Genomic DNA, 25654 nt, shown 5'->3' with positions numbered 1-25654 from the left:
CAGTAGTTATAGCCAGTAGTTATAGCCAGTAGTAGTGGCCAGTAGTTATAGCCAGTAGTTATAGCCAGTAGTAGTGGCCAGTAGTTATAGCCAGTAGTAGTGGTCAGTAGTTATAGCCAGTAGTAGTGGTCAGTAGTTATAGCCAGTAGTAGTGGTCAGTAGTTATAGCCAGTAGTAGTGGTCAGTAGTTATAGCCAGTAGTAGTGGTCAGTAGTTATAGCCAGTAGTAGTGGTCAGTAGTTATAGCCAGTAGTAGTGGTCAGTAGTTATAGCCAGTAGTAGTGGTCAGTAGTTATAGCCAGTAGTAGTGGTCAGTAGTTATAGCCAGTAGTAGTGGTCAGTAGTTATAGCCAGTAGTAGTGGTCAGTAGTTATAGCCAGTAGTAGTGGTCAGTAGTTATAGCCAGTAGTAGTGGTCAGTAGTTATAGCCAGTAGTAGTGGTCAGTAGTTATAGCCAGTAGTTATAGCCAGTAGTTATAGCCAGTAGTTATAGCCAGTAGTAGTGGTCAGTAGTTATAGCCAGTAGTAGTGGTCAGTAGTTATAGCCAGTAGTAGTGGTCAGTAGTTATAGCCAGTAGTAGTGGTCAGTAGTTATAGCCAGTAGTAGTGGTCAGTAGTTATAGCCAGTAGTAGTGGTCAGTAGTTATAGCCAGTAGTAGTGGTCAGTAGTTATAGCCAGTAGTAGTGGTCAGTAGTTATAGCCAGTAGTAGTGGTCAGTAGTTATAGCCAGTAGTTATAGCCAGTAGTAGTGGTCAGTAGTTATAGCCAGTAGTAGTGGTCAGTAGTTATAGCCAGTAGTAGTGGTCAGTAGTTATAGCCAGTAGTAGTGGTCAGTAGTTATAGCCAGTAGTTATAGCCAGTAGTAGTGGTCAGTAGTTATAGCCAGTAGTAGTGGTCAGTAGTTATAGCCAGTAGTAGTGGTCAGTAGTTATAGCCAGTAGTTATAGCCAGTAGTAGTGGTCAGTAGTTATAGCCAGTAGTAGTGGTCAGTAGTTATAGCCAGTAGTAGTGGTCAGTAGTTATAGCCAGTAGTTATAGCCAGTAGTAGTGGTCAGTAGTTATAGCCAGTAGTAGTGGTCAGTAGTTATAGCCAGTAGTAGTGGTCAGTAGTTATAGCCAGTAGTAGTGGTCAGTAGTTATAGCCAGTAGTAGTGGTCAGTAGTTATAGCCAGTAGTAGTGGTCAGTAGTTATAGCCAGTAGTAGTGGTCAGTAGTTATAGCCAGTAGTAGTGGTCAGTAGTTATAGCCAGTAGTAGTGGTCAGTAGTTATAGCCAGTAGTAGTGGTCAGTAGTTATAGCCAGTAGTAGTGGTCAGTAGTTATAGCCAGTAGTAGTGGTCAGTAGTTATAGCCAGTAGTAGTGGTCAGTAGTTATAGCCAGTAGTAGTGGTCAGTAGTTATAGCCAGTAGTAGTGGTCAGTAGTTATAGCCAGTAGTAGTGGTCAGTAGTAGTGGTCAGTAGTTATAGCCAGTAGTAGTGGTCAGTAGTTATAGCCAGTAGTAGTGGTCAGTAGTTATAGCCAGTAGTAGTGGTCAGTAGTTATAGCCAGTAGTAGTGGTCAGTAGTTATGGTCAGTAGTTATAGCCAGTAGTAGTGGTCAGTAGTTATAGCCAGTAGTAGTGGTCAGTAGTTATAGCCAGTAGTTATAGCCAGTAGTAGTGGTCAGTAGTTATAGCCAGTAGTAGTGGTCAGTAGTTATAGCCAGTAGTAGTGGTCAGTAGTTATAGCCAGTAGTTATAGCCAGTAGTAGTGGTCAGTAGTTATAGCCAGTAGTAGTGGTCAGTAGTTATAGCCAGTAGTAGTGGTCAGTAGTTATAGCCAGTAGTAGTGGTCAGTAGTTATAGCCAGTAGTAGTGGTCAGTAGTTATAGCCAGTAGTAGTGGTCAGTAGTTATAGCCAGTAGTAGTGGTCAGTAGTTATAGCCAGTAGTAGTGGTCAGTAGTTATAGCCAGTAGTAGTGGTCAGTAGTTATAGCCAGTAGTAGTGGTCAGTAGTTATAGCCAGTAGTAGTGGTCAGTAGTAGTGGTCAGTAGTTATAGCCAGTAGTAGTGGTCAGTAGTTATAGCCAGTAGTAGTGGTCAGTAGTTATAGCCAGTAGTAGTGGTCAGTAGTTATAGCCAGTAGTAGTGGTCAGTAGTTATAGCCAGTAGTAGTGGTCAGTAGTTATGGTCAGTAGTTATAGCCAGTAGTAGTGGTCAGTAGTTATAGCCAGTAGTAGTGGTCAGTAGTTATAGCCAGTAGTTATAGCCAGTAGTAGTGGTCAGTAGTTATAGCCAGTAGTAGTGGTCAGTAGTTATAGCCAGTAGTAGTGGTCAGTAGTTATAGCCAGTAGTTATAGCCAGTAGTAGTGGTCAGTAGTTATAGCCAGTAGTAGTGGTCAGTAGTTATAGCCAGTAGTAGTGGTCAGTAGTTATAGCCAGTAGTAGTGGTCAGTAGTTATAGCCAGTAGTAGTGGTCAGTAGTTATAGCCAGTAGTAGTGGTCAGTAGTTATAGCCAGTAGTAGTGGTCAGTAGTTATAGCCAGTAGTAGTGGTCAGTAGTTATAGCCAGTAGTAGTGGTCAGTAGTTATAGCCAGTAGTAGTGGTCAGTAGTTATAGCCAGTAGTCGTGGTCAGTAGTTATAGCCAGTAGTTATAGCCAGTAGTAGTGGTCAGTAGTTATAGCCAGTAGTTATAGCCAGTAGTAGTGGTCAGTAGTTATAGCCAGTAGTTATAGCCAGTAGTAGTGGTCAGTAGTTATAGCCAGTAGTAGTGGCCAGTAGTTATAGCCAGTAGTAGTGGTCAGTAGTTATAGCCAGTAGTAGTGGCCAGTAGTTATAGCCAGTAGTAGTGGTCAGTAGTTATAGCCAGTAGTTATAGCCAGTAGTAGTGGTCAGTAGTTATAGCCAGTAGTAGTGGTCAGTAGTTATAGCCAGTAGTAGTGGTCAGTAGTTATAGCCAGTAGTTATAGCCAGTAGTAGTGGTCAGTAGTTATAGCCAGTAGTAGTGGTCAGTAGTTATAGCCAGTAGTAGTGGTCAGTAGTTATAGCCAGTAGTAGTGGTCAGTAGTTATAGCCAGTAGTAGTGGTCAGTAGTTATAGCCAGTAGTAGTGGTCAGTAGTTATAGCCAGTAGTAGTGGTCAGTAGTTATAGCCAGTAGTAGTGGTCAGTAGTTATAGCCAGTAGTAGTGGTCAGTAGTTATAGCCAGTAGTAGTGGTCAGTAGTTATAGCCAGTAGTAGTGGTCAGTAGTTATAGCCAGTAGTAGTGGTCAGTAGTTATAGCCAGTAGTAGTGGTCAGTAGTTATAGCCAGTAGTAGTGGTCAGTAGTTATAGCCAGTAGTAGTGGTCAGTAGTTATAGCCAGTAGTAGTGGTCAGTAGTTATAGCCAGTAGTAGTGGTCAGTAGTAGTGGTCAGTAGTTATAGCCAGTAGTAGTGGTCAGTAGTTATAGCCAGTAGTAGTGGTCAGTAGTTATAGCCAGTAGTAGTGGTCAGTAGTTATAGCCAGTAGTAGTGGTCAGTAGTTATGGTCAGTAGTTATAGCCAGTAGTAGTGGTCAGTAGTTATAGCCAGTAGTAGTGGTCAGTAGTTATAGCCAGTAGTTATAGCCAGTAGTAGTGGTCAGTAGTTATAGCCAGTAGTAGTGGTCAGTAGTTATAGCCAGTAGTAGTGGTCAGTAGTTATAGCCAGTAGTTATAGCCAGTAGTAGTGGTCAGTAGTTATAGCCAGTAGTAGCCAGTAGTTATAGCCAGTAGTAGTGGTCAGTAGTTATAGCCAGTAGTAGTGGTCAGTAGTTATAGCCAGTAGTAGTGGTCAGTAGTTATAGCCAGTAGTAGTGGTCAGTAGTTATAGCCAGTAGTAGTGGTCAGTAGTTATAGCCAGTAGTAGTGGTCAGTAGTTATAGCCAGTAGTAGTGGTCAGTAGTTATAGCCAGTAGTAGTGGTCAGTAGTTATAGCCAGTAGTAGTAGGTCAGTAGTTATGGTCAGTAGTTATAGCCAGTAGTAGTGGTCAGTAGTTATAGCCAGTAGTAGTGGTCAGTAGTTATAGCCAGTAGTTATAGCCAGTAGTAGTGGTCAGTAGTTATAGCCAGTAGTAGTGGTCAGTAGTTATAGCCAGTAGTAGTGGTCAGTAGTTATAGCCAGTAGTTATAGCCAGTAGTAGTGGTCAGTAGTTATAGCCAGTAGTAGTGGTCAGTAGTTATAGCCAGTAGTAGTGGTCAGTAGTTATAGCCAGTAGTAGTGGTCAGTAGTTATAGCCAGTAGTAGTGGTCAGTAGTTATAGCCAGTAGTAGTGGTCAGTAGTTATAGCCAGTAGTAGTGGTCAGTAGTTATAGCCAGTAGTAGTGGTCAGTAGTTATAGCCAGTAGTAGTGGTCAGTAGTTATAGCCAGTAGTAGTGGTCAGTAGTTATAGCCAGTAGTAGTGGTCAGTAGTTATAGCCAGTAGTTATAGCCAGTAGTAGTGGTCAGTAGTTATAGCCAGTAGTTATAGCCAGTAGTAGTGGTCAGTAGTTATAGCCAGTAGTTATAGCCAGTAGTAGTGGTCAGTAGTTATAGCCAGTAGTAGTGGCCAGTAGTTATAGCCAGTAGTAGTGGTCAGTAGTTATAGCCAGTAGTAGTGGCCAGTAGTTATAGCCAGTAGTAGTGGTCAGTAGTTATAGCCAGTAGTTATAGCCAGTAGTAGTGGTCAGTAGTTATAGCCAGTAGTAGTGGTCAGTAGTTATAGCCAGTAGTAGTGGTCAGTAGTTATAGCCAGTAGTTATAGCCAGTAGTAGTGGTCAGTAGTTATAGCCAGTAGTAGTGGTCAGTAGTTATAGCCAGTAGTAGTGGTCAGTAGTTATAGCCAGTAGTAGTGGTCAGTAGTTATAGCCAGTAGTAGTGGTCAGTAGTTATAGCCAGTAGTAGTGGTCAGTAGTTATAGCCAGTAGTAGTGGTCAGTAGTTATAGCCAGTAGTAGTGGTCAGTAGTTATAGCCAGTAGTAGTGGTCAGTAGTTATAGCCAGTAGTAGTGGTCAGTAGTTATAGCCAGTAGTAGTGGTCAGTAGTTATAGCCAGTAGTAGTGGTCAGTAGTTATAGCCAGTAGTAGTGGTCAGTAGTTATAGCCAGTAGTAGTGGTCAGTAGTTATAGCCAGTAGTAGTGGTCAGTAGTTATAGCCAGTAGTAGTGGTCAGTAGTTATAGCCAGTAGTAGTGGTCAGTAGTAGTGGTCAGTAGTTATAGCCAGTAGTAGTGGTCAGTAGTTATAGCCAGTAGTAGTGGTCAGTAGTTATAGCCAGTAGTAGTGGTCAGTAGTTATAGCCAGTAGTAGTGGTCAGTAGTTATGGTCAGTAGTTATAGCCAGTAGTAGTGGTCAGTAGTTATAGCCAGTAGTAGTGGTCAGTAGTTATAGCCAGTAGTTATAGCCAGTAGTAGTGGTCAGTAGTTATAGCCAGTAGTAGTGGTCAGTAGTTATAGCCAGTAGTAGTGGTCAGTAGTTATAGCCAGTAGTTATAGCCAGTAGTAGTGGTCAGTAGTTATAGCCAGTAGTAGTGGTCAGTAGTTATAGCCAGTAGTAGTGGTCAGTAGTTATAGCCAGTAGTAGTGGTCAGTAGTTATAGCCAGTAGTAGTGGTCAGTAGTTATAGCCAGTAGTAGTGGTCAGTAGTTATAGCCAGTAGTAGTGGTCAGTAGTTATAGCCAGTAGTAGTGGTCAGTAGTTATAGCCAGTAGTAGTGGTCAGTAGTTATAGCCAGTAGTAGTGGTCAGTAGTTATAGCCAGTAGTAGTGGTCAGTAGTTATAGCCAGTAGTAGTGGTCAGTAGTAGTGGTCAGTAGTTATAGCCAGTAGTAGTGGTCAGTAGTTATAGCCAGTAGTAGTGGTCAGTAGTTATAGCCAGTAGTAGTGGTCAGTAGTTATAGCCAGTAGTAGTGGTCAGTAGTTATAGCCAGTAGTAGTGGTCAGTAGTTATGGTCAGTAGTTATAGCCAGTAGTAGTGGTCAGTAGTTATAGCCAGTAGTAGTGGTCAGTAGTTATAGCCAGTAGTTATAGCCAGTAGTAGTGGTCAGTAGTTATAGCCAGTAGTAGTGGTCAGTAGTTATAGCCAGTAGTAGTGGTCAGTAGTTATAGCCAGTAGTTATAGCCAGTAGTAGTGGTCAGTAGTTATAGCCAGTAGTAGTGGTCAGTAGTTATAGCCAGTAGTAGTGGTCAGTAGTTATAGCCAGTAGTAGTGGTCAGTAGTTATAGCCAGTAGTAGTGGTCAGTAGTTATAGCCAGTAGTAGTGGTCAGTAGTTATAGCCAGTAGTAGTGGTCAGTAGTTATAGCCAGTAGTAGTGGTCAGTAGTTATAGCCAGTAGTAGTGGTCAGTAGTTATAGCCAGTAGTAGTGGTCAGTAGTTATAGCCAGTAGTTATAGCCAGTAGTAGTGGTCAGTAGTTATAGCCAGTAGTTATAGCCAGTAGTAGTGGTCAGTAGTTATAGCCAGTAGTTATAGCCAGTAGTAGTGGTCAGTAGTTATAGCCAGTAGTAGTGGCCAGTAGTTATAGCCAGTAGTAGTGGTCAGTAGTTATAGCCAGTAGTAGTGGCCAGTAGTTATAGCCAGTAGTAGTGGTCAGTAGTTATAGCCAGTAGTTATAGCCAGTAGTAGTGGTCAGTAGTTATAGCCAGTAGTAGTGGTCAGTAGTTATAGCCAGTAGTAGTGGTCAGTAGTTATAGCCAGTAGTAGTGGTCAGTAGTTATAGCCAGTAGTAGTGGTCAGTAGTTATAGCCAGTAGTAGTGGTCAGTAGTTATAGCCAGTAGTAGTGGTCAGTAGTTATAGCCAGTAGTAGTGGTCAGTAGTTATAGCCAGTAGTAGTGGTCAGTAGTTATAGCCAGTAGTAGTGGTCAGTAGTTATAGCCAGTAGTAGTGGTCAGTAGTTATAGCCAGTAGTAGTGGTCAGTAGTTATAGCCAGTAGTAGTGGTCAGTAGTTATAGCCAGTTGTAGTGGTCAGTAGTTATAGCCAGTAGTAGTGGTCAGTAGTAGACAGAGCTAACTAGCTACTTTTTCTCGAGTGATATTGGCCATCTTCTAAATGGATTATTTTATCAGTGGAAAAACATCAGGTATTGAATTTAAAAGCCTTATTTTCACAACATTTGTGTAAATTAAAACGAGTTACTTGTTCATATAAAACTGGTCGCTAGGCACTGAAGTTTAGTATTGAAACACCTTGTCAACTCATGGGAACCTTTGTAGTTCTAAAAAGTTGAATATTGTAAAACGTATAATAGTTAATAGTTATCAGAATGATTTTTACAGTGTTTGTGATTTGGAGTTTATCTTAAAAGGTGTACGAACAGCAGTTTCCCAAACAATTTGTTTCGCAAAAAAAAGATGTCGGAATAATAAATAATTCTAATGAATAATAATGAATTATAATAATAATGATTAATAAATAATAAAATAATAATAATGGATAATAATAATAAATAATAAAATAATAATGAATAATAATAATGAATAATAATAATGAATAATAATAATACATTATAATAATAATAAGGAATAACAATCATGAATAATAATAATGAATAATAATAATGAATAATAATAATGAATAATAATAATAATACATAATTATAATAATGAATAATAATAATGATTAATAAATAAAATAATAATAATGAATAATAATGATAAATTATAATAATAGTAAGGAATAACAATAATGAATAATAATAATACATAATTATAATAATGAATAATAATAACGAATAATAATAATGAATAATAAATAATAATAATACATAGTTATAATAATGAATAATAATAATAATTAATAATAATAATGAATAATAATGATGAATAATAATGAATAATAATAATGAATAATAATAATAATGATGAATAATAATGAATAATAAATAATAATAGTGAGAGGAATAACAGTAGTGTGTTGCTTCACAATCACACTAGCAATAACGAGGCTATATACAAAGAGTACCTGTACAGAGTGAATGTGCAGGGGTACGAGGTGGTTGAGGTAATATGTACATGTTGGTAGGGGTATTGGTGACTCGGTAATCAGGATAGACAATAGCAGCAGCATGTGTTGGGAGTGCCAGTATGTATTTGGGTCGACTCCAGTGAGTGGACATAGAGTCGACGTAAGAGTCTGTGGTAATAAAAAGGATCAATGCGTCTGGGTAGCCATTTTGATTAACTGTTTCAGTAGTCTTATGGCTTGGGGCTAGAAGCTGTTCAGGTTCCTTTTGGTCCCAGACTTGGTGCTCTGGTACCGCTTGCCGTACGGTAGTAGAGTGAACAGTCTATGTCTTGGGTGGATGTGGTCTTTTTGACCATTTTTCCAGGCCTTCCTGTGACACCGCCTGGTATAGAGACATGGGCAGCGGTGAGGAGAAAGGTGTATTCGACAGGTCTTTCACCATGTTACAGAACCTTTTTTTTGGAGGGGTTTTAGACCCACAGAAAGAGAACTGTATTTGAACAAAAAGTTTAGTTTAAAAAAAAAAAGTATGGATTTCAGTAAACAAAGAACGGCACGAAGCTACATAAGACCAACGCAGGTACAAGCTACAGAAGACCAACGCAGGTACAAGCTACAGAAGACCAACGCAGGTACAAGCTACAGAAGACCAACGCAGGTACAAGCTACAGAAGACCAACGCAGGTACAAGCTACAGAAGACCAACGCAGGTACAAGCTACAGAAGACCAACGCAGGTACAAGCTACAGAAGACCAACGCAGGTACAAGCTACAGAAGACCAACGCAGGTACAAGCTACAGAAGACCAACGCAGGTACAAGCTACAGAAGACCAACGCAGGTACAAGCTACAGAAGACCAACGCAGGTACAAGCTACAGAAGACCAACGCAGGTACAAGCTACAGAAGACCAACGCAGGTACAAGCTACAGAAGACCAACGCAGGTACAAGCTACAGAAGACCAACGTAGGTACAAGCTACAGAAGACCAACGTAGGTACGAAGCTACAGAAGACCAACGTAGGTACGAAGCTACAGAAGACCAACGCAGGTACAAGCTACAGAAGACCAACACAGGTACAAGCTACAGAAGACAAACGTAGGTACAAGCCACAGAAGACCAACACAGGTACAAGCTACAGAAGACAAACGTAGGTACAAGCCACAGAAGACCAACGCAGGTACAAGCCACAGAAGACCAACGCAGGTACAAGCTACAGAAGACCAACGTAGGTACAAGCTACAGAAGACCAACGCAGGTACAAGCTACAGAAGACCAACGCAGGTACAAGCTACAGAAGACCAACGCAGGTACAAGCTACAGAAGACCAACGCAGGTACAAGCTACAGAAGACCAACGTAGGTACAAGCTACAGAAGACCAACGTAGGTACAAGCTACAGAAGACCAACGTAGGTACAAGCCACAGAAGACCAACGCAGGTACAAGCTACAGAAGACCAACGTAGGTACAAGCTACAGAAGACCAACGCAGGTACAAGCTACAGAAGACCAACGCAGGTACAAGCCACAGAAGACCAACGCAGGTACAAGCTACAGAAGACCAACGTAGGTACAAGCTACAGAAGACCAACGCAGGTACAAGCCACAGAAGACCAACGCAGGTACAAGCCACAGAAGACCAACGCAGGTACAAGCTACAGAAGACCAACGTAGGTACAAGCTACAGAAGACCAACGCAGGTACAAGCTACAGAAGACCAACACAGGTACAAGCTACAGAAGACCAACGCAGGTACAAGCTACAGAAGACCAACGTAGGTACAAGCTACAGAAGACCAACGCAGGTACAAGCTACAGAAGACCAACGTAGGTACAAGCTACAGAAGACCAACGCAGGTACAAGCTACAGAAGACCAACGCAGGTACAAGCCACAGAAGACCAACACAGGTACAAGCTACAGAAGACCAACGTAGGTACAAGCTACAGAAGACCAACGTAGGTACAAGCTACAGAAGACCAACGCAGGTACAAGCTACAGAAGACCAACGCAGGTACAAGCTACAGAAGACCAACGTAGGTACAAGCTACAGAAGACCAACGTAGGTACAAGCCACAGAAGACCAACGCAGGTACAAGCTACAGAAGACCAACGTAGGTACAAGCTACAGAAGACCAACGCAGGTACAAGCTACAGAAGACCAACGCAGGTACAAGCCACAGAAGACCAACACAGGTACAAGCTACAGAAGACCAACGTAGGTACAAGCTACAGAAGACCAACGTAGGTACAAGCTACAGAAGACCAACGCAGGTACAAGCTACAGAAGACCAACGTAGGTACAAGCCACAGAAGACCAACACAGGTACAAGCTACAGAAGACCAACGTAGGTACAAGCTACAGAAGACCAACGCAGGTACAAGCTACAGAAGACCAACACAGGTACAAGCTACAGAAGACCAACGCAGGTACAAGCTACAGAAGACCAACGTAGGTACAAGCTACAGAAGACCAACGCAGGTACAAGCTACAGAAGACCAACGTAGGTACAAGCTACAGAAGACCAACGCAGGTACAAGCTACAGAAGACCAACGCAGGTACAAGCTACAGAAGACCAACGCAGGTACAAGCCTACAGAAGACCAACACAGAAGGTACAAGCTACAGAAGACCAACGCAGGTACAAGCTACAGAAGACCAACGCAGGTACAAGCTACAGAAGACCAACGCAGGTACAAGCTACAGAAGACCAACGCAGGTACAAGCTACAGAAGACCAACGTAGGTACAACCTACAGAAGACCAACATAGGTACGAAGCTACAGAAGACCAACGCAGGTACAAGCTACAGAAGACCAACACAGGTACTAGCTACAGAAGACCAACGCAGGTACAAGCTACAGAAGACCAACGTAGGTACAAGCTACAGAAGACCAACGTAGGTACAAGCCACAGAAGACCAACGCAGGTACAAGCTACAGAAGACCAACGTAGGTACAAGCTACAGAAGACCAACGCAGGTACAAGCTACAGAAGACCAACGTAGGTACAAGCTACAGAAGACCAACATAGGTACGAAGCTACAGAAGACCAACGCAGGTACAAGCTACAGAAGACCAACACAGGTACTAGCTACAGAAGACCAACGCAGGTACAAGCTACAGAAGACCAACACAGGTACAAGCTACAGAAGACCAACGTAGGTACAAGCTACAGAAGACCAACGCAGGTACGAAGCTACAGAAGACCAACGCAGGTACTAGCTACAGAAGACCAACGCAGGTACAAGCTACAGAAGACCAACACAGGTACAAGCTACAGAAGACCAACATAGGTACGAAGCTACAGAAGACCAACGCAGGTACAAGCTACAGAAGACCAACACAGGTACTAGCTACAGAAGACCAACGCAGGTACAAGCTACAGAAGACCAACACAGGTACAAGCTACAGAAGACCAACGTAGGTACAAGCTACAGAAGACCAACGCAGGTACGAAGCTACAGAAGACCAACGCAGGTACTAGCTACAGAAGACCAACGCAGGTACAAGCTACAGAAGACCAACGCAGGTACAAGCTACAGAAGACCAACGTAGGTACAAGCTACAGAAGACCAACGTAGGTACAAGCCACAGAAGACCAACGCAGGTACAAGCTACAGAAGACCAACGTAGGTACAAGCTACAGAAGACCAACGCAGGTACAAGCTACAGAAGACCAACGTAGGTACAAGCTACAGAAGACCAACATAGGTACGAAGCTACAGAAGACCAACGCAGGTACAAGCTACAGAAGACCAACACAGGTACTAGCTACAGAAGACCAACGCAGGTACAAGCTACAGAAGACCAACACAGGTACAAGCTACAGAAGACCAACGTAGGTACAAGCTACAGAAGACCAACGCAGGTACGAAGCTACAGAAGACCAACGCAGGTACTAGCTACAGAAGACCAACGCAGGTACAAGCTACAGAAGACCAACACAGGTACAAGCTACAGAAGACCAACATAGGTACGAAGCTACAGAAGACCAACGCAGGTACAAGCTACAGAAGACCAACACAGGTACTAGCTACAGAAGACCAACGCAGGTACAAGCTACAGAAGACCAACACAGGTACAAGCTACAGAAGACCAACGTAGGTACAAGCTACAGAAGACCAACGCAGGTACGAAGCTACAGAAGACCAACGCAGGTACTAGCTACAGAAGACCAACGCAGGTACAAGCTACAGAAGACCAACGCAGGTACAAGCTACAGAAGACCAACGCAGGTACAAGCTACAGAAGACCAACACAGGTACAAGCTACAGAAGACCAACGCAGGTACAAGCTACAGAAGACCAACGTAGGTACAAGCTACGGGTTTAACAATTCACAGCCTGGATGGAGTCGAAGGTTCAGTCCTCCCACGGTCGTCTCCGCTCAACTCCATTGATGTGCTGTACATCGTGGCGAGGAGGGGGAACGACTAGGCTACCTTTTAATACAGAGATGAACAGGAAGTCACAGGAAGTCCTATTGAGACACTGGAGATCGTACAGACCCAGACAATGATTAGTGTCCACAAATTCTGATACGGTGTGTTCCCACTGAGATGTTATTAAGATGGACAAAATAACCAAACCACAGCAATAGTCTTTTTACTGGAGCAGCACCAGTGTCCTAGATACCATCTACTGCCCCTTAAAAACGGCTTCAGTGACTAAAAGTTGTACTGCAAATATCTGTTCAAACCCATCCCAACCTGTCGTCGTATCTCCTCCTTGATGCTGTCCTGTGTCTCTGGCAGGGCCGGCATGGTGGCAGCATTGGACCAACGGAGGGGACGTGATACGGGCCTCAGAAACACGTCCCCAAACAGCTCTCTCACGTGGGTGAAGAACATGTACAGGACCCTGTTACCAATCTGGAGGAAAGAGGACAGGGGGTCAAAAAGACAGACGGGAGACTAGAGGAGGATATAGGTCACTTGCATATTAATTGCACTGGCGCAGTATTAACCCTCTGAGCTAAAGTCTAGTAGTTTGTAAGGGTGATAATGAAGTCTGCTAGTTCAGTGTAAGTGGAGCAACCAACATCGCGCCCTGTTGGGAATGCATTAGCTCTAAAGAACTGGGCCAGGATTTCACTGAGGACCCTTCTCTCCCTCCCTCCCCTGAACAGATCTATGGGATTCCTGTATGTAATGAAAAGCGCTCTACAAATACAATTCATTCTTATTACCTGTACAGTGGGGTTGAGTACGATGGATATATTCTGGATATTCATCTTGGTGTCGGTCTCTCTTGTGATAACATGGTCCATGTGAGTGACCAGCCAGGACAGGAGCAGACGACTGCCGGGGGGCACCTCCGTTAAGAGACGCTGGAACTCTGCCACCTGACAAATAAAAGACCGTTCTAGAACTCTGCCACCTGACAAATAAAAGACCGTTCTAGAACTGTCACATGACAAATACAACACCGTTCTAGAACTGTCACATGACAAATAAAACACTGTTCTAGAACTGTCACCTGACAAATAAAACACTGTTCTAGAACTGTCACCTGACAAATAAAACACTGTTCTAGAACTGTCACATGACAAATAAAACACTGTTCTCGAACTGTCACCTGACAAATAAAAGACCGTTCGAGAACTGTCACCTGACAAATAAAACACCGTTCTTGAGCTGTCACCTGACAAATAAAACACCGTTCTAGAAGCTGTCACCTGACAAATAAAACACTGTTCTAGAACCCTGTCACCTGACAAATACAACACCGTTCTAGAACTGTCACCTGACAAATAAAACACAGTTCTAGAACCCTGTCACCTGACAAATAAAACACAGTTCTAGAACCCTGTCACCTGACAAATAAAACACTGTTCTAGAACTCTGCCACCTGACAAATAAAACACAGTTCTAGAACTGTCACCTGACAAATAAAACACTGTTCTAGAACTGTCACCTGACAAATAAAACACTGTTCTAGAACTCTGTCACCACACTAGAACTCTGACACTGTCTTGACCAGGCTACAGACGTTATACAACATTCAAAATGTCCAATCACTTGAATTTACCACAGGTGGTTTCCAATCAAGTTGTAGAAGCATCTCAAGGATGATCAATGGAAACAGGATGCGCCTGAGCTCAATTTCTTGTCTCCTAGCAAAGGGTCTAAATACTTCTGTAAATAAGGTGTCTGTTTTTAATTCGTAATACATTCGCAAAAATGTCTAAAGACCTGTTTTCGGATTGTCGTTATGGGGTATTGTGTGTAGATTGATGAGGGGGAAAAAATAAACTGATCAATAATATCTAAAGCTAGTCATCAAATCACCTCCTCACCTTGTCAGCCTCAGCCGGTCTACTGCAGGCGTCCTCAAAGCGTTGAGCCAGGTCTCGCCCCAGAATGTTCTCAGGAAGTTCTCGGAGGTACTGCTTCAACAGGCTAGCTACAGTGTGAGGGTCATACTCTTCCAAGCATGGACACTCCTCGCGGTCATACGATGCCTTCAGCTCATCCACTTTAGACTTCATACCTGGGAGGGAAAGAGAGAGGAGTAGGGAGGGTTAATACTAGAGGTCGACAGATTATGATTTTTCAACACCGATACCGATTATTGGAGGACCAAAAATGCCGATACCGATTAATCGGACGATTTTAATTTTTTTTAAATGTATTTGTAATAATTACAATTACAACAATACTGAATGAACACTTATTTTAACTTAATATAATACATCAATAAAATCAATTTAGCCTAAAATAAATAATGAAACATGTTCAATTTAGTTTAAATAATGCAAAAACAAAGTGTTGGAGAAGAACGTAATATGTGCCATGTAAGAAAGCTAACGTTTCAGTTCCTTGCTCAGAACATGAGAACATATGAAAGCTGGTGGTTCCTTTTAACATGAGACTATTCCCAGGTAAGAAGTTTTAGGTTGTAGTTATTATAGGAATTATAGGACTATTTCCCTCTATACCATTTGTATTTCATTAACCTTTGACTATTGGATGTTCTTATAGGCACTTTAGTATTGCCAGTGTAACAGTATAGCTTCCGTCCCTCTCCTCGCCCCTACCTGGGTTCGAACCAGCAACACAACGACAACAGCCACCCTCGAAGCAGCGTTACCCATGCCTCATCTCGGGAGTTGATAGGCTTGAAACAGCGCAATGCTTTGACGCACAAAGAAGAGCTGCTGGCAAAACGCATGAAAGTGCTGTTTGAATGAATGTTTACGCGCCTGCTTCTGCCTACCATCGCTCAGTCAGATACTTAGAGACTCCTATGCTTAGTCAGATTATATGCAACGCAGGACACGCTAGATAATATCTAGTAATATCATCAACCATGTGTAGTTATTATTATGATTGATTGTTTTTTATAAGGTAAGTTTAATGCTAGCTCGCAACTTACCTTGGCTTACTGCATTTGCGTAACAGGCAGTCTCCTTTTGGAGTGCAACGAGAGAGCGGCAGGTCGTTATTGCGTTGGACTAGTTAAATGTAAGGTTGCAAGATTGGATCCCCCGAGCTGACAAGGTGAAAATCTGTCGTTCTGCCCCTGAACGAGGCAGTTAACCCACCGTTCCTAGGCCGTCATTGAAAATAAGAATGTGTTCTTAACTGACTTGCCTAGTTAAATAAAGGTATATAACAAATATTGGCAAATCGGCGCCCAAAAATACAGAATTCTGATTGTTAAGAAAAGTTGAAATCGGCCCTAATTAATCGGCCATACCGATTAATCGGTCGACCTCTAGTTAATACACAGTATACACCGCCACGGTAGATTCCCCTCACACACCAAGACATACCCGACATGGTAGATTCCCCTCACACACCAAGACATACCCGACATGGTAGATTCCCCTCACACACCAAGACATACCCGACACACGGTAGATTCCCCTCACACACCAAGACATACCCGACACGGTAGATTCCCCTCACACACCAAGACATACCCGACACACGGTAGATTCCCCTCACACACCAAGACACACGGTAGATTCCCCTCACACACCAAGACACACGGTAGATTCCCCTCACACACCAAGACACACGGTAGATTCCCCTCACACACCAAGACACACGGTAGATTCCCCTCACACACCAAGACACACGGTAGATTCCCCTCACACACCAAGACACACGGTAGATTCCCCTCACACACCAAGACATACCTGACACACAGTAGATTCCCCTCACACACCAAGACATACCTGACACACGGTAGATTCCCCTCACACACCAAGACATACCTGACACACGGTAGATTCCCCTCACACACCAAGACATACCTGACACACGGTAGATTCCCCTCACACACCAAGACACACGGTAGATTCCCCTCACACACCAAGACACACGGTAGATTCCCCTCACACACCAAGACACACGGTAGATTCCCCTCACACACCAAGACATACCTGACACACAGTAGATTCCCCTCACACACCAAGACATACCTGACACACGGTAGATTCCCCTCACACACCAAGACACACGGTAGATTCCCCTCACACACCAAGACACACGGTAGATTCCCCTCACACACCAAGACACACGGTAGATTCCCTCACACACCAAGACACACGGTAGATTCCCCTCACACACCAAGACACACAGTAGATTCCCCTCACACACCAAGACATACCTGACACACAGTAGATTCCCCTCACACACCAAGACATACCTGACACACGGTAGATTCCCCCTCACACACCAAGACATACCTGACACACGGTAGATTCCCCTCACACACCAAGACATACCTGACACACGGTAGATTCCCCTCACACACCAAGACACACGGTAGATTCCCCTCACACACCAAGACACACGGTAGATTCCCCTCACACACCAAGACACACGGTAGATTCCCCTCACACACCAAGACATACCTGACACACAGTAGATTCCCCTCACACACCAAGACATACCTGACACACGGTAGATTCCCCTCACACACCAAGACATACGGTAGATTCCCCTCACACACCAAGACATACCTGACACACGGTAGATTCCCCTCACACACCAAGACATACCTGACACACGGTAGATTCCCCTCACACACCAAGACATACCTGACACACGGTAGATTCCCCTCACACACCAAGACATACCTGACACACGGTAGATTCCCCTCACACACCAAGACATACCTGACACACGGTAGATTCCCCTCACACACCAAGACATACCTGACACACGGTAGATTCCCCTCACACACCAAGACATACGGTAGATTCCCCTCACACACCAAGACATACCTGACACACGGTAGATTCCCCTCACACACCAAGACACACGGTAGATTCCCCTCACACACCAAGACACACGGTAGATTCCCCTCACACACCAAGACATACCTGACACACAGTAGATTCCCCTCACACACCAAGACATACCTGACACACGGTAGATTCCCCTCACACACCAAGACATACGGTAGATTCCCCTCACACACCAAGACATACCTGACACACGGTAGATTCCCCTCACACACCAAGACATACCTGACACACGGTAGATTCCCCTCACACACCAAGACATACGGTAGATTCCCCTCACACACCAAGACATACCTGACACACGGTAGATTCCCCTCACACACCAAGACACACGGTAGATTCCCCTCACACACCAAGACACACGGTAGATTCCCCTCACACACCAAGACACACGGTAGATTCCCCTCACACACCAAGACATACCTGACACACAGTAGATTCCCCTCACACACCAAGACATACCTGACACACGGTAGATTCCCCTCACACACCAAGACATACGGTAGATTCCCCTCACACACCAAGACATACCTGACACACGGTAGATTCCCTCACACACCAAGACATACCTGACACACGGTAGATTCCCCTCACACACCAAGACATACCTGACACACGGTAGATTCCCCTCACACACCAAGACATACCTGACACACGGTAGATTCCCCTCACACACCAAGACATACCTGACACACGGTAGATTCCCCTCACACACCAAGACATACCTGACACACGGTAGATTCCCCTCACACACCAAGACATACGGTAGATTCCCCTCACACACCAAGACATACCTGACACACGGTAGATTCCCCTCACACACCAAGACACACGGTAGATTCCCCTCACACACGGTAGATTCCCCTCACACACCAAGACACACGGTAGATTCCCCTCACACACCAAGACACACGGTAGATTCCCCTCACACACCAAGACACACGGTAGATTCCCCTCACACACCAAGACACACGGTAGATTCCCCTCACACACCAAGACACACGGTAGATTCCCCTCACACACCAAGACACACGGTAGATTCCCCTCACACACCAAGACACACGGTAGATTCCCCTCACACACCAAGACACACGGTAGATTCCCCTCACACACCAAGACACACGGTAGATTCCCCTCACACACCAAGACACACGGTAGATTCCCCTCACACACCAAGACACACGGTAGATTCCCCTCACACACCAAGACACACGGTAGATTCCCCTCACACACCAAGACACACGGTAGATTCCCCTCACACACCAAGACACACGGTAGATTCCCCTCACACACCAAGACACACGGTAGATTCCCCTCACACACCAAAACACACGGTAGATTCCCCTCACACACCAAGACACACGGTAGATTCCCCTCACACACCAAGACACACGGTAGATTCCCCTCACACACCAAGACACACGGTAGATTCCCCTCACACACCAAGACACACGGTAGATTCCCCTCACACACCAAGACATACGGTAGATTCCCCTCACACACCAAGACATACCTGACACACGGTAGATTCCCCTCACACACCAAGACATACCCGACACACGGTAGATTCCCCTCACACCTAGACATACCCGACACACGGTAGATTCCCCTCACACCTAGACATACCTGACACACGGTAGATTCCCCTCACACACCAAGACATACCTGACACACGGTAGATTCCCCTCGCACACCAAGACATACCTGACACACGGTAGATTCCCCTCACACACCAAGACATACCCGACACACGGTAGATTCCCCTCACACCAAGACATACCTGACACACGGTAGATTCCCCTCACACCTAGACATACCTGACACACGGTAGATTCCCCTCGCACACCAAGACACACGGTAGATTCCCCTCACACACCAAGACACACGGTAGATTCCCCTCACACACCAAGACACACGGTAGATTCCCCTCACACACCAAGACATACGGTAGATTCCCCTCACACCAAGACATACCTGACACACGGTAGATTCCCCTCACACACCAAGACATACCTGACACACGGTAGATGCCCCTCACACCTAAGACACACGGTAGATTCCCCTCACACACCAAGACATACCTGACACACGGTAGATTCCTTCACACCTCATTCCGTAGCTCTCGATGTAGTCGATACACTCTCTGAAGACTGCAGGGAGCTGGATCCCGTCGTACAGGGCTGTTCTCTTCACTGCCTCAGCCAGGGGAGCCCCGAAGATGGGTCTGGGGAACAGTGACAGTTTAAATTATCATTTTAATGTAAAAAAAAAAAAACACAGATATTATTCCTTTTGGCTTTTAACACAAATCCCGGAGACACACACTCAGGTTGAAAGCAGAGTCCAGCCACACACACACACACGTTGAAAGCACAGAGTCCAGCCACACACACACACTCACTCTCAGGTTGAGAGCAGAGTCCAGCCACACACACACACTCAGGTTGAGAGCAGAGTCCAGCCACACACACACACACACACGTTGAAAGCACAGAGTCCAGAACACACACACACACACACACACACACACACACACACACACACACACACACACACACACTCTCTCAGGTTGAGAGCAGAGTCCGGCCACACACACCACACTCTCAGGTTGAGAGCAGAGTCCAGCCACACACACACACTCAGGTTGAAAGCAGAGTCCAGCCACACACACACACTCAGGTTGAGAGCAGAGTCCAGCCACACACACACTCAGGTTGAGAGCAGAGTCCAGCCACACACACACACACTCAGGTTGAAAGCAGAGTCCAGCCACACACACACACACTCAGGTTGAAAGCAGAGTCCAGCCCACACACACACTCAGGTTGAAAGCAGAGTCCAGCCACACACACACACACACACACACACACACACACACACACACACACACACACACACACACACACACACACACACACACACACACACACAGGTTGCAAGCAACAGGATCGAGTCACTCCCAGTCAGATTGTCATCAGGCCCGGGATTGGGACCTTGAACCGCCCCGTCTACCTGAATGTAGGCATCTCCACGGGGACGGGCTCCGGCTCGGCCGCGGGCTTCTTCTTCTTCTTCTTCTCCTTCCACTGTTTTACCACGTCTGCTGCCGTCAGGTCTTTAGACTTCTTGTCTTTCTTGTCCTCCTTGGGACACTTCTCCTTCACCTGGGAGACAGGAAAAACACCACGCGTTGGTGCCCTGCAGCTCAGTTGGTAAGAGCATGGTGTCTGCGACGCCAGGGTAGAGGGTTCGATTCCCGGGGCCCCACCCATACGTAACATATATGCATGGATAACGAAGTCACGTTGGTTGAAAGTGTCTGTTAATAAATGCCGTATATAAAGTGAGAAAACAGAAATAGTTCTGATCCCAAAAAATTGGTTTAGCGCTGGATCCTCATAAGTAATAGCAAATAATAACATTAAAATAATACTTCACTGGTTATCGAAACTAACAAGTTAATAGCGGGGCATTAAAGCAGAGTGGTAAAACAGAGTTCTCCAGCAAGGGAAATAAATGAAAACAGTGAAGGTTGATTTGTTTGATTCTTTACCTTGAAGTCTTTCTTCTTGGAGAAGCTGGGTTTCTTAAACACGTGAATACCCTTCGAACGCTTCATCTTGGAGGGGCTCTCTGCCTCGTCCGCCGAGCTGTCCTCCTGGAAGGCTGCGTATCCCTCCGCTACGGGACGGACGGACGGAGAGGATAGAGGAGGAAGTTAGAAAGCACACCTCTCTCTGATGCTCACTAATACCACAGATGTAGTCAACAAGAAGCACGAAAGAGAGGAGAGAGAAATATAGCAGAGGAGAGGAGGAGAAGAGAGAGAAGAAAAGAGAGAGGGAGCCAGAGAGAGAGAGGAAATATAGCAGAGTAACTATAGCAGAGGAACTATAGCAGAGGAGAGAGAGAAGAGAGAGAAGAGAGAGAGGGAGCCAGAGAGAGAGAGGAAATATAGCAGAGTAACTATAGCAGAGGAACTATAGCAGAAGAACTATAGCAGAGACGAGAGAGAAGAGAGAGAGGGAGCCAGAGAGAGAGAGGAAATATAGCAGAGTAACTATAGCAGAGGAACTATAGCAGAGGAACTATAGCAGAGACGAGAGAGAAGAGAGAGAGGGAGCCAGAGAGAGAGAGCGAGAGATGACTAGGAAAAGAGGTCAGGCTCCAATATAGGACAATTCCCACAGCACCTGGCAGGCGGCTCGTTTTCCTGAACCAACCTCAAAAGTTATTTCCTCACATCCAATCGCAAACAAACTGCTGGTCCAAGATCAGATCATTGGTGACCTACTCAACACCTAACCTGTTGCCTCTAGCTATCGCAAACAAACTGCTGGTCCAAGATCAGATCATTGGTGACCTACTCAACACCTAACCTGTTGCCTCTAGCTATCGCAAACAAACTGCTGGTCCAAGATCAGATCATTGGTGACCTACTCAACACCTAACCTGTTGCCTCTAGCTATCGCAAACAAACTGCTGGTCCAAGATCAGATCATTGGTGACCTACTCAACACCTAACCTGTTGCCTCTAGCTATCGCAAACAAACTGCTGGTCCAAGATCAGATCATTGGTGACCTACTCAACACCTAACCTGTTGCCTCTAGCTATCGCAAACAAACTGCTGGTCCAAGATCAGATCATTGGTGACCTACTCAACACCTAACCTGTTGCCTCTAGCTATCGCAAACAAACTGCTGGTCCAAGATCAGATCATTGGTGACCTACTCAACACCTAACCTGTTGCCTCTAGCTATCGCAAACAAACTGCTGGTCCAAGATCAGATCATTGGTGACCTACTCAACACCTAACCTGTTGCCTCTAGCTATCGCAAACAAACTGCTGGTCCAAGATCAGATCATTGGTGACCTACTCAACACCTAACCTGTTGCCTCTAGCTATCGCAAACAAACTGCTGGTCCAAGATCAGATCATTGGTGACCTACTCAACACCTAACCTGTTGCCTCTAGCTATCGCAAACAAACTGCTGGTCCAAGATCAGATCATTGGTGACCTACTCAACACCTAACCTGTTGCCTCTAGCTATCGCAAACAAACTGCTGGTCCAAGATCAGATCATTGGTGACCTACTCAACACCTAACCTGTTGCCTCTAGCTATCGCAAACAAACTGCTGGTCCAAGATCAGATCATTGGTGACCTACTCAACACCTAACCTGTTGCCTCTAGCTATCGCAAACAAACTGCTGGTCCAAGATCAGATCATTGGTGACCTACTCAACACCTAACCTGTTGCCTCTAGCTATCGCAAACAAACTGCTGGTCCAAGATCAGATCATTGGTGACCTACTCAACACCTAACCTGTTGCCTCTAGCTATCGCAAACAAACTGCTGGTCCAAGATCAGATCATTGGTGACCTACTCAACACCTAACCTGTTGCCTCTAGCTATCGCAAACAAACTGCTGGTCCAAGATCAGATCATTGGTGACCTACTCAACACCTAACCTGTTGCCTCTAGCTATCGCAAACAAACTGCTGGTCCAAGATCAGATCATTGGTGACCTACTCAACACCTAACCTGTTGCCCCCAGCCAGCTAGAGACCCTGTGTATCAGACCGCTGCCTGTGACACACCTTTGCTGGGTACAGGGTGTGCCCTCAAACTGTCCATCTCCTCCCCCCTCCCCCTGTCTCTCTCTAGTCACTATGCCCTGGGAGGGAAAGCTACATTTATCCCCCCTCCCACATAACAAGCCCCCCCTCCCACATAACAAGCCCCCCCCTCCCCCTGTCTCTCTCTAGTCACTATGCCCTGGGAGGGAAAGCTACATTTATCCATGGAAACCCCTGATAAAAACAGACAGGCGGAACAATAAGCCCCCTCCCACATAACAAGCCCCCCTCCCACATAACAAGCCCCCTCCCACATAACAAGCCCCCTCCCACATAACAAGCCCCCATCCCACATAATAAGCCCCCTCCCACATAACAAGCCCCCTCCCACATAACAAGCCCCCTCCCACATAACAAGCCCCCTCCCGCATAACAAGCCCCCCCCTCCCACATAACAAACCCCCTCCCACATAATAAGCCCCCTCCCACACAATAAGCCCCCTCCCACATAATAAGCCCCCTCCCACATAACAAGCCCCCTCCCACATAACAAGCCCCCCCCTCCCACATAATAAGCCCCCTCCCACATAATAAGCCCCCCACATAATAAGCCCCCCTCCCACATAACAAGCCCCCCTCCCACATAACAAGCCCCCCTCCCACATAACAAGCCCCCCTCCCACATAACAAGCCCCCTCCCACATAACAAGCCCCCCTCCCACATAACAAGCCCCCTCCCACATAATAAGCCCCCTCCCACATAACAAGCCCCCCTCCCACATAATAAGCCCCCCTCCCACATAACAAGCCCCCTCCCACATAACAAGCCCCCTCCCACATAATAAGCCCCCTCCCACATAACAAGCCCCCCTCCCACATAACAAGCCCCCCTCCCACATAACAAGCCCCCTCCCACATAATAAGAACCATGAGAGGGCTTTGAACCAAAAGTGAGCATAAAGAGTTAAAGGCTACCTGACTATACCAAAGGATTAAAGTACCTTTCCACTTTTTCCAGATTTCAGTGAAATATGACCTCAAATTAATTACAATTACGAGTGAAATCGTTTTCATTCCAAAAATGTGCAATTCCTTAGCTAACTGTAGCCCACTGTAGCTAGTCCCTTAGCTAACTGTAGCCCACTGTAGCTAGTCCCTTAGCTAACTGTAGCCCACTGTAGCTAGTCCCTTAGCTAACTGTAGCCCACTGTAGCTAGTCCCTTAGCTAACTGTAGCCCACTGTAGCTAGTCCCTTAGCTAACTGTAGCCCACTGTAGCTAGTCCCTTAGCTAACTGTAGCCCACTGTAGCTAGTCCCTTAGCTAACTGTAGCCCACTGTAGCTAGTTCCTTAGCTAACTGTAGCCCACTGTAGCTAGTTCCTTAGCTAACTGTAGCCCACTGTAGCTAGTCAGTAACTCCTTCAGTACGTGTTGACGTCATTTTACAGGATTTTGTTTTTGGACTGAAGCTGTAGAGATCTGTAAGAAATGGCACATCTGTAGCTAAATATCTTATTCAGCCATTTTGTTTTGTTTTTAAACATTAAATGGCCTGGCATGATGGTGTATTGATCAGTTAATACAGTTTAAAAATGTTATTTTTGAGGGAGTTTTTTGCCTAAAGTTCGACTTTTAATAAGGACTTGTGTAAATCACAGATAAATAAATAAACAGTAGTAAAAAGGTAATGTCTCCTACTCCTCTTCTCCTTCTTCTTGAACTTGTTCTTCTTCTTCCCGTGGTCTTTATCATCATCCGACAGGGCGTCGATGACCTCATGGTGGTGGTGTCCGTCGTGGGGGGGCGAGGGCTCGCCCGTCCTGTACAGTCCGGGGAACTTGGTGGGGCTGATCTCCTCCGAGCTGGGGGTACGAGCCACCCCTCCCGGGTGCTCCGCCCGACGAACCTCCGCTGGGCTGCTACTGGGGGGCAGGAAGCACTCGGTCATGGCTGGGCACTGCTCTTGACACAGAGTCCTGGGTGTCTCTTCACTCCTCGGGTCAGGGACACATCACCGGGCCATTACACCTACAGGGGACACGCACACACACAGTTTATACTTAGTCAAACATTACAATCACATTATCTGATAGTTTCAGTATACAACTGCTGTATTAAATTGTAACCAGCAGATGGGGCTCTGTTATAATAGATATCTCTTGGAGTCCACCTCAACCCAACTATAGTACTGCATCCACACAAACCCATATGAACAGTGGTGGCAGTACACACACATTTTGTTAAACAGTACTGCTCTGTCTCCGTCTTAATGCGTAACTAGACGGACTGAATTAAATAATGAATGAAATAAGACACAGACAGACCGCATGACTGCATGTCCAATTTACTGCATGGCTGGCACACAATGTACATATTTTCCAAAGTCCCAGAATTTACAACCCATTAAAATAGTAACGTCGTACGTTAAGGATGCCCACTGGGGTCAAATCCAAAACCAGTACATGACTACAGTACAACAACATCTTGATTAAATCCAAGCCACCAGATGAGGCTCAAATATATTTTGGACCTCATCAACTCATCCACGGAAAACTCATACCCGCCCGCAAAAACTGTCACACAGACACCACTTAACTGAATCTCAAATCACCCACAGTTTGATAATGCTACCTAACCACTTAAATAACACTTTTTGGTCACTTAACTTAACTATAAAAGGAGATTAACTGGATCTAGTGGTGGCAATGGTTGCTACTCGTTTTGACTGACGCACCTCCAGCTCCACACATTTCTAAGGGGTTCCCAATACCTAAATACCTAGTCCAATGTATTGTTGTTGTTTTTTAATCACATTAACCCATACAGCCTTTAATAAACACTAGTTGTGCATCAAGATTCAGGCCTATCACTGGGG

General features: G+C 45.2%; 1 protein-coding gene and 1 long non-coding RNA gene across 4 annotated transcripts in view; one reads left to right on the top strand and one right to left on the bottom strand.

Moving 5' to 3' along the window:
• Positions 1-25654, bottom strand: part of ralbp1 (ralA binding protein 1) — a 44363-nt gene that overhangs the window by 18154 nt on the left and 555 nt on the right. For all 3 annotated transcript variants that reach the window (XR_008076486.1, XM_052475941.1, XM_052475942.1), the window contains exons 2-8: positions 24478-24807; positions 20751-20878; positions 20210-20361; positions 19279-19421; positions 14237-14430; positions 13127-13282; positions 12648-12809 (exon numbers count right to left, since the gene is read on the bottom strand). Coding sequence is in view for 2 of the 3 variants with exons in the window: in XM_052475941.1 (XP_052331901.1) it covers positions 12648-12809; positions 13127-13282; positions 14237-14430; positions 19279-19421; positions 20210-20361; positions 20751-20878; positions 24478-24727 (1185 nt within the window). In the remaining variant the exon portion in view is untranslated. The remainder of the gene's footprint in view (positions 1-12647; positions 12810-13126; positions 13283-14236; positions 14431-19278; positions 19422-20209; positions 20362-20750; positions 20879-24477; positions 24808-25654) is intronic.
• LOC127910871 (uncharacterized) lies at positions 9577-10526 on the top strand. Its single transcript, XR_008076495.1, has 3 exons — positions 9577-9743; positions 10056-10159; positions 10446-10526. It is a non-coding gene; the product is annotated as an uncharacterized LOC127910871 (long non-coding RNA).

Source organism: Oncorhynchus keta, chromosome 23 (genome assembly GCF_023373465.1).
Source record: "Oncorhynchus keta strain PuntledgeMale-10-30-2019 chromosome 23, Oket_V2, whole genome shotgun sequence".
Lineage (NCBI taxonomy): Eukaryota > Metazoa > Chordata > Actinopteri > Salmoniformes > Salmonidae > Oncorhynchus > Oncorhynchus keta.
Note: the sequence above shows the minus strand (reverse complement) of the source record. Positions and strands in the feature narration are given on the sequence as shown.